The 9,717-nt window shown below is 32.0% G+C and overlaps 1 protein-coding gene across 1 annotated transcript; it reads left to right on the plus strand.

Moving 5' to 3' along the window:
* The first annotated feature begins 276 nt into the window (after positions 1-276).
* On the plus strand, positions 277-4,487 carry LOC113871705 (protein SIEVE ELEMENT OCCLUSION B-like). Its single transcript, XM_027508802.1, has 7 exons — positions 277-521; positions 614-700; positions 877-1,322; positions 1,493-1,587; positions 1,729-1,859; positions 3,281-3,739; positions 3,903-4,487. The coding sequence occupies exons 1-7, from the start codon at positions 309-311 to the stop codon at positions 4,485-4,487; spliced, it is 2,016 nt and encodes a 671-aa protein (XP_027364603.1). The 5' UTR covers positions 277-308.
* The last annotated feature ends 5,230 nt before the right edge of the window (positions 4,488-9,717 follow it).

Below are 9,717 nucleotides of genomic sequence, written 5' to 3' on the forward strand. Positions count from 1 at the left end.
AGTGATATGAAAGAGCTAAAGAAACTTTCTTTAAAAGATAATAAAATATAATACAAAAATGAATTTAATTGTTTTAAGAAAAAAATAAATTGAAACAATCGAATTGTAACTTCGGTGGTAGACCATGATTAGTTCCAATCTCCAACATAAAGCACAAGATGAAATTTACAACTCAAAAAAAAGAAAAAAGAAAAAAGAAAACAAAAATTAATCATTTTTTCACGTTATAAATACGGTAGGACTTGGGAAACCAGGTTATTACAGCACTAGAAGGCAACAACAAATAATTTTCTTTACCACCGAAAGGCATGAACATGCTTTCAACCAAGTCTTCACTAAAGTCTCTCCTTCAAACAACTGAGAGTGAGCATAACCCATTAACCATGTCTGATGATCAGATTTTGGAGCAAATTTACTCTACCCATGTTCACAGTGACACCAAGTTTGATGTAGACTCTCTTTTCACCCTTGTTGAGAACACCCTTAGACGTTCAACCCACATTGTCGACAATGTTGTTCAGGTATACCTAGACATAGTCTTTCACTTCCATGTTTCTGCTTTCAAACACATCCTCAAATAATCCATGCACTTAATCCGAATCAATTTTTACAGGGCTCTCAACCAAGCTTGGAAAACCTAGACGACAAGATCCCCCAATTCAGTTCTCCACTCTGTACCCTGAAGCAGATTTCTTCCGAGGTCATTCATGAATCTAAGAAATTAAAGATATATATGACTGACTTTTTTTAATTTAAGGATCAAAAAATATGATTAATTAACAAACATCCTCTTATTAAAACATAATATAACACAAACAACTTGGGAACATTATGATTAGTAAGTGACGAATGTAACACAGTGACATGTCGTGGCAGATGTCATGCAAGCCTCCAAGTGAGGAAATTGCTCACAAAACTACACTTGCCATACTTAACAAGCTCTCCAAATATGAGTGGGACGCAAAAGCGGTTTTGACTCTGGCGGCTTTTGCGTTGGAGTATAGTGAGTTCTGGTTGCTAGCTCAGCATCAACCAACAGATCCTCTTGCTAAATCTGTGGCTGTTCTGAAGCGAGTGCCAGTGCTGACAAGGCCCGCAGCACTTCAAAAGCACCGCCAAGCCATTATTGAGGTGAACAATTTGGTGAAAGCAACTTTGCAAGTGATTGAGGTAATTTTTGAGTTGGAGAAGCTTACCACTTATGACACAAAGGATGTGCCTGCTTTGGGGACTGCAATTGAGCAAATTCCCGTTGATGTCTATTGGGCCATCATCACTATCGCTGCAGTTGTTACTCAGATTGATTGCCTCACCACTGAATCGTAAGTTACCCTCCTTATTGTTTTAGTGTATATTTAAAAATACGCTAAGAAGTTTATAAAAGTGGATCTAGTAGTACCCAAGTACTTGTAGTAAGGTTCACACGTAATTACAACACGAACTTATTAATCTTACTTTTGAAGATATTATAATAATTTCTTGATTATTTAAGGGAGCACAAGCAAGAGCTGTCTCACTATGGTCAAAAGCTCAACATCATACTCAGCAAACTGAGGAAGCAGATCACGCTCTGTGGACAACAGATAGGTCAGTAATATATAATTTAATTGGCTCTGCCTTTATTCTCTATTGTTTTCCCTTCAAAGGGTACGTGCTTCTTTTTAAGCTATAAAGAGAGAGGAGCAATAAATAAGATGCTGACTAGATGATATGTCCATGTGGTTTCAGATGAGGCAGAATATTATCGTAGGCTCAGGAAACTTTTCCAAACCCCCACTGAAATAATGGTGGTGTTTAAGGTTTTGATTTTCAACAAGGATGCTCCACAGCCCCTGTTTGATGGTGCAACTAAGACCACGGTTTGTAAAGCTTTCTCAAAATTTAGGAAATTAGTTGCCATCTATTACCAAAACAAAACTAGTGTGAAAAATTTGCTTTTTAAGCTTTATAATACTTTCTTCTTTTTTATCTATCTATTTTTAAAAATAATACTCCACTTAAGAAATATAATATCTATATTTATATTAAAATTATTTTTAACTTCTTATAACCTTTATTATCATTTTTCTTTATTAATGATAAGTGTGTATAATATTTAAGAATTAAGTAGAGATAATATAATAATTAATGTTATCTTAAATGTCTAAAAAATAATAAACAAAATAAAGTTTTATTGCAAAAGTGAATGAATAAGCTAGAAGGTAAATAATATGATCTTTCGTGTATACCTGGACAGCATACAAGAAAAAGTTGATTTACTTTCCTTGTATGGTGGGACGAAAAAGTCAACAACTTTCATGTCGATGGGTTCCGGTCACGTGGCTGTTTTGTCAAAGGTAAGTAATTTTGGAAGTGTGAATTAGAGGAAAACGACAAACTTAGAACCAGATCCAATATCTTCATTTACGATTTTATTATAACCTCTTTTTAAATAATTAATTTTCAAGGAACTAAAGCAACATCAAAAATTAATTTATTGTTGGAAGTGATATTCTAAACGAGAATTTATGATATATAAATGATTTTATTTAAACAATAAAATATTATTTTTAATATATATATATATATATATATATATATATTTGGTGCAAATCTTTCATTTAATTTACATCTAATTAAGTTAAATAAAAATTTAAATTAAATGTAAAAATTTTAAAGTTATATTAATGTAAGAAGATTATGTGTATATAAAAAAATTTAAATTATAACTTGTAATTCAAAATAAATTATTATCAATATAAAAAAAGAAAAAAAATTAATTCTCTCAAAACCAAATCTATTCATAATAAAATTTATTTTTTTACACCTTTAGATAATCAATATCTGTTGTGGAAATGGGGTTACCTAACCGCAAACATATATTTGGTACTAATGTAGGCGCTACATGAGTCATGACTCTCAATTAGTCAGCAAAAAGAGGGACCTCAAAACAGGAGGATGCATAAAAAAGTTCACTTACTTAGCAAGTTTGTCCCAAGTTGTTGGTTGGAGAGTTATCGCTCACTTTAAAATCAAACCGAAATGTCAATGGAGTTAAAATATCAATCATTGGATTTCAGCAAGCTTTTGAGAAAGAGAGTTTCATTTGAATACTATTATTAAACTTTTCGTGAATTTAATTAAAAAATTATAAGATAGTGAAAATAAAAAGAATTAAGATTGAAGAAATATACGTGCAAAGTAAAACTATAACTCGCGTTCTAGATTATCCTATGTCTGTGAAACGGTGTATTCAAGTGCATTTGTAGCTCATAATTTTGATTCATTTATTGTCTGGTAGGTTGACATATCTGTGCTAAAAAAGAAGAACGTGTATCTGTTTATTTCTACCCTAGACATCACGGAGGAAGAGATTTCAGTACTTCGACCAGTTTATGATTCAATTAAAACTAATGATCAGTATAAGATTGTGTGGATTCCCATTGTGGAGGAATGGACCGAGCAGCTGCGCAAGAAATATGAGGTTGTAAAAAGCAAGATGCGTTGGTATGTGGTGCAACCCTTTGGAACCATAGCTGGGTATAAGTACATTAAGGAGGAATGGCACTTCAAAAAGAAGCCCATGGTTGTGGTGTTGAGTCCTCAAGGGAAGGTGCAGCACACAAACGCATTCCATTTGATTCAGGCTTATGGAATGAAGGCTTTTCCATTTACAACTTCGAATGAAGAAAGCATAAACAAAGAGTTCGAGTGGGTTGGCTCTGTTGTAGGCGGCATTCACCCCAACATAGACGCTTGGGTAAGTAGCTTTCACAAAAAAATTAAGTTTATATACTAATTCAAATGGCTTATCCTTTTTGTCTGTTGAATTAGTATTATGTTATCTTTGCGGGAAAATAGGAAACTAGTATTTGTATGAACAATGATAAAAACAAGGTTTTGTGATACTTTCTGTGAAGCAGATCAAAGAGAAAAAGTACATTTTCTTTTACGGAGGCAATGACAAAGAGTGGATTCAACAGTTCACTAAGTATGCGACTGCCCTTGCAAACGATTCTGTCATAAAAGAGGCAAAGATTTCCATAGAATTATTTTGTGTGGAAAAGGAGGACAAAAGCCTCGTGAGACGCTTTTGGAGTGGCATTGAGAGTTTGTTTGTGACAAAGGTTCACAAGACAGTTGATGCAGTGACTCAGGAAGTGCAAAAGATGCTCTCTTACAAGAATGAAACTGGATGGGCTCTCCTCAGCAAAGGGTCATCTGTGGTGGTGAGTGGTCATGGAAACACAATCTTGAAGACAGTGGCAGAGTTTGAGAAGTGGAGAGAAGTTGTGGTCAAGAAGGGCTTTGAGTCCTTTGAGTTATGCTTCAAAGAATACCATGAGAAGATTGTGAGCACCACTCACCGTTGCTCACACCTTGAAATTCCTAATGTTGCAGGAAAGTTACCAGAGACCATAAAATGCCCTGACTGTCCTAGGACTATGGAGATTTCCATCAGCTATAAATGTTGTCATAATGAGACTACCGCCAATGCCATACCCTAGATTTCAGTGTGGTTTGCTTCTTCGATATCATCAATATATCAGCGTGGGTGAGAGAGCTTTCCCGTTTTGTGCACCTTTAAGGACTAGTTATGGTAAAATAAATATTGCTAAGTCCCCTAGAATAATTAACTGTGTTCTATGTACCTGTAAAGTACTGTGTTACTTCCAAAATAAGGTTTATGTTTTCTATGGAGAGTGGTGATGTAATATTAAATCTTTGCATTCAATGAAGCTTCTTTATAATTTGCAGTGCAATGCGCAAAGTGTTTACGATGAAAATTATAAATAATAAATAAATAAATTTAAAAATAATTTGAAATTAGATTTTTTTTGCCTCTTTTAAAATGTGTTCACAGTGTAATTAAGTAACATCAACATTAGAAAGTAAGTATAATAAAATAATATTAAAACAAACATAAAGAAGTATAGAAACAAAGTTGACTTAAAAATAAATTTTATAGGAATGTAACATAGAATTTTTAGTAATGATCAACAAGTTTGTTAATCTCTGGTCGTTATGTTTAACTTATGCGTAGAACTTTGGCTTATAGAGATTTTGGACGTTGGTCTTTAGTGCAAAAAATCATCTCTTGGGATGCAAAATTTGATATTATTTATAAACAAATGCAACTCAATTGTTCTCTTTTTTTTTTATGGACACCTCTTGCTAATTGCTTTCTGTGCATGTTTTTTTTATAATTGTTATCGTCCATTATTATCTTCTTCTACAACTGCTCTCGCCTACAATGAGCTCCTTGTGTCTCGATCTTCAACTGGTGATAATCGCCAGTAACTATTGGTTGGGCATGGTGACTACTTCAAGTTTTGCAGCTTTTCAACATATTTCTTCAACTTGTGATAATCGTCGGTAACTATTGGTTGGATATGGTGACTACTTCAAGTTTTGCAGCTTTTTAACACATTTCTTTACCTTTTAAACTTTGTCTTTTCTTTGAACATGAAACAACTTTCTTGTCAACCTCTATTTTTTTACAACTTTATAGCAAAATTTGTTAGAGACTATTTTTTTGATTATTTTTGGATGTTTTCCATCTCAGGCTATGAACCTTAAAAAAAACTCCTCAAAATGTCAACTTTTTTTTTTTATACAAAATAAAGTTTCATTTAACTTTTTCCATGAGGATGTGTCAAGGGAGATCCTTTTGATAGAATTTTCAATATTTTTTTATCTGTCCCCAATTAATCAACATATTGAAACTCAATATTATATTAATATTAATCAAAAATTGTATCTCAACAATTTTTTGGATGAATTCAATCTTCTTTAAAAGTTATGAGTGTCTAGTAATAACTTAGTAAAATTTTCCTCTCTCAAACAAATATACTTTTACTTTCTTGTTTCATTGAGCATATAGTTTGAAGACAACATATTTTTTAATTTTATTCAAAAACTAAAATATAATTATTAAAATTAGCCAATTTAGCATTAAATGTACAATGCCAAATCCTTATTGGTACGAAGAATAATATTTTATGATTTTTTTATAAAATATAAAATTGATAAATATAACTATTAAATTATTTTATATTATATTTTTTATTGTATAAATTAAATTTAATATAAATTGAATAATTTTATGTGTTTTTTAAAAGTCAATGTTTATTTATATTTTAAAAAGAAATTATACATTAAAATAAAGTAATATAATAGAGTACTAATTTATTTGTATGTTTTGCTGCTTATGGTAGTCTCACCTTAATAATTTAGCCTTTAAGTTTAAGAATTATTTTTAATTACTTATTTTCAATTCTATATCAAATAGAGTCAACATTTTTTAAATAAAAATATTGTCTTTAAGAATTATAATTTAAGTACTGGTATTTCACAATAGTGCAGTTAATTCGATTAAATAATCAATCGAAAACGTAAACACGATACATTAAAAGAATTAAACTATTTTGTAATGTTTTTCTAAATACGAAATCAAAACAATACTAATGAATCGAAAACGTAAAGACGATACAGTAAAAGAACTCCGTAAAATTTAATAAACGAAAGCTCTTGAATGTCTTCAAACTCTTTGATTATTTGATTATTTAAAAGTGAAACGATTAAATTTTAAAAATATTATTTAACTGTAAATAGTGAAAATGTAGTTTTAAATGATTTTTATACTTTTAATCATAAAAGAATAAATAAATCTATCATTCTAATATTTTTTTTCTCTTTTTTTATATTGAAGATATCTTTTTGCCTCATATAGTTTTTTATTTATCATTAAATAAGTTTTATTTTATTCTACCATATATATATAGTTATAGGGCTAAAATTTACTTCTTTCATATCGTCTTAAAAAATTAAAATTAAATTTAAAACTAATTTATAAAACTCATGACATACCATATTCAAGGGGTGAAAAACAGAGAATATGATGAATAAAATAAGAAAGGAATACTTCTCATTGAATATTGCAGTTGTAATTATTGCAGTAGTGATTACAAATTATATACAAGAATTAGTTATAACAAAACTAACTAACTGTTTTATAACAAGATTGTAGCTAACAATAGAGAGAAGGCTAATATCCCTCCTCAAGCTAGGGAATGAATATCATTCATGCCCAGTTTGGAACAGATAAAATGAAAAGCATCTTTTGTGTATACATCAACAAGTTGCTGTGCTGAAACAATAGGCAGAAACTTGATTAAACCAGAAAGCAACTTATCACGAACCAAGTGGCAATCAATCTCAATATGTCTGGTTCTTTCATGAAAGACTGGATTTGCTGCAATGTAAAGAGCATATTTATTGTCACAAAATACCAAGGTAGGTTTAGGAGAAACACCAAAGTCATGAAGCAAATATGTGAGCCATTTAATCTCACAAGTGACACTGGCAAGAGCACGATACTCAGCCTTAGAAGAACTTCTCAAAACTATGGCTTGCTTCTTAGATTTTCAGGATATAAGTGAAGAACCAAGGTAGACAGAGAACCCAGTGATGAATTTCCTAGTATAGTACAACCAGCCCCATCAGAATTGCTAAAAGCTTTGAGCTGAAGTTCACTGGTAGAAGGAAAGAAGATTCCCAGCCTAGGAGCAGCTTTAATGAAACGAAGAATGCTATAAAGAGCTGTGAAATGATTGGTAGTAGGATGAGCAATGAACTGACTAAAGTGTTCTTTGTGAGTTTTGGGAGTATCCTATTCATAGGTCCGAGATCCACATCTATGAGTTGAAAGGTCCAAATGATCCACTCTATAATCAGTTGTTAGAATCAATAGGTCTTCAAATCTTTCATTTGAAAAAAAGGAAACCCTTATTATTGGATGACCATGATACTTCCCAAAAATCAAAATTCTTGAACAACAAAAGTGATATCAAGTGTAGTATTGGTAAGATATATCAACCTACCAATCAAGTGTCTGTATGAAGAGACTTGCAAGTCAAAAAGCAAAGACCCAAAAGTTTGATGCAATCTGGTGCAGTAATCAAAGGAGTGAAAATAGGTTTGGAATTGAACATGTCAGTGTTAGAGAGAAGATCCAAAGCATATTTTCTTTGATAAATATTAATACCAGAAGCTCCACGAGCAACCTCAAATCTAAAGAAATATCTTAGGTCATCGAGATCTTTGATATTAAAAGTGGCATCCAATAAGTCTGTAATGTAAGAAATGACATAGAGATCATTTTGACTAAGAACAATATCGTCAACATAAACCAATAAGACAGTGAAGGAAGCCCCTCTCTTCTAAGAAAAGAGAGAATAGTCAGCGGAGGACTATTTGAAACCATGAGCCATAAGAAAAGTGGATAATCGAGGATATCATTGACGGCTGGCCTGTTTCAACCCATAAAGAGACCGTTGTAACTTACAAACTTGACCAGGTTTGGTAGATTATACACTCGAAAGTAGGACCATATACACCTCTTCATTGAGATCACCATGAAAAAATGCATTATTAACATCAAGTTATTTGAACAACTACTTATTTGAAGTAGCTAGTGCTAACAAAATTCTAACTGTGGTAATTTTGGCTATTGGAAAAAAGGTATATAAGTAGTCCTATCCTTTAATTTGAGTATACCCTTTAGCAACCAAGTGAGCCTTATATCATTCAATAGAACCATCTGCATGATGTTTGATCTTGTACACCCATTTGCACCCAATTGCATGTTTATTTAGAGGTAAATAAGTAAGCACCTATGTATGTTTCTTCTCTAAAGCAGAAATTTCATCATTCAAATTTACAAGCTTCAGCATAGGACTTACGCTCAAACTGAGCAGCAACATTAAGAATAAAGTTGTGATAATGTGAAGAAATTTTGTTATATGAAATTACAGAAGAAATAGGATGTTTAGTATCGGGAGTATGAGTCACGGTGGTTGATGCGAAATTGGTCTGATAATCATTGTATTTTGTGGGTCAAGTTCGCATTCTGTTAGATTTTTGAAGGGAATATTCAGAAGAAACAACTCTGTATGTGGCTAGTCAACGAATATATGTTTAGGTTGAGGAAAGGAAGGATTAAAGAGAGGAGAATCAATAGGCGAAGGAAAGGCCTATGGGTTGTGAGTAGTGATGGAAAGGTGAGCTAGAGTAGTAGGATCATTCATGTTGATAGTGGAAAAGGGAAAGCAATTCTAATAGAAAATAACATTTCAAGAGACTTCAATGGTTCGTGTATGAAGATTGTGCACAATGTAACCTTTCTTGTAAGACTTGAACCCTAAAAACACGCAAGGTAAAGCTTTAGGATCCAACTTCCTACTGTGAGCACTAAGAGTGCTAGTGTAACAAAGGCACCCAAACACTCGAAGTAAAGTAATATTATATAATTCAAAATAGAGCTTATGATATGGGGACATACTTTTTAGAAAAGGTATGGGAATAAGATTTATGAAGGTAGCAACATGAAGTAAAGCATAAGACCAAAAGAGGTTGGGAAGGTTAGACTAAAATAGGAGAGCTCGAGCCACGTTAAGTAAATGTTGATGCTTCCTTTCAACAATGCCATTCTGTTGAAGGGTTTCAACACATCTAGTTTGATATATAATACCAGTGGATTGAAAGAAATGACTCCTGATAAATTCAACTGTAACATCCTCAAAATTTTATTTAGTTTCTAAACCTTAGTCTGCAAGTGTGTGTTATTTCAGAAACGGAAGAAATTTTTTTTTTCTTTTGTTCTCTTATATTCTATTTCCACCTACTATTTTGATGTGTTGTCATATGTTAGAATGAATTTTTTTTTAAGTCTTTGAC

Source organism: Abrus precatorius, unplaced genomic scaffold (genome assembly GCF_003935025.1).
Source record: "Abrus precatorius isolate BTA unplaced genomic scaffold, Abrus_2018 Scaffold7, whole genome shotgun sequence".
NCBI classification, from domain to species: Eukaryota; Viridiplantae; Streptophyta; class Magnoliopsida; order Fabales; family Fabaceae; genus Abrus; species Abrus precatorius.

Bases quoted from the DNA above. Each gene is read 5' to 3' on its own strand.
- LOC113871705 (XM_027508802.1), top strand. From the start codon at position 309: ATGAACATGCTTTCAACCAAGTCTTCACTAAAGTCTCTCCTTCAAACA. The intron at 522-613 runs GTATACCTAGAC...CAATTTTTACAG, and splicing joins TTGTCGACAATGTTGTTCAG to GGCTCTCAACCAAGCTTGGA. The intron at 1,588-1,728 runs GTCAGTAATATA...ATGTGGTTTCAG, and splicing joins GCTCTGTGGACAACAGATAG to ATGAGGCAGAATATTATCGT.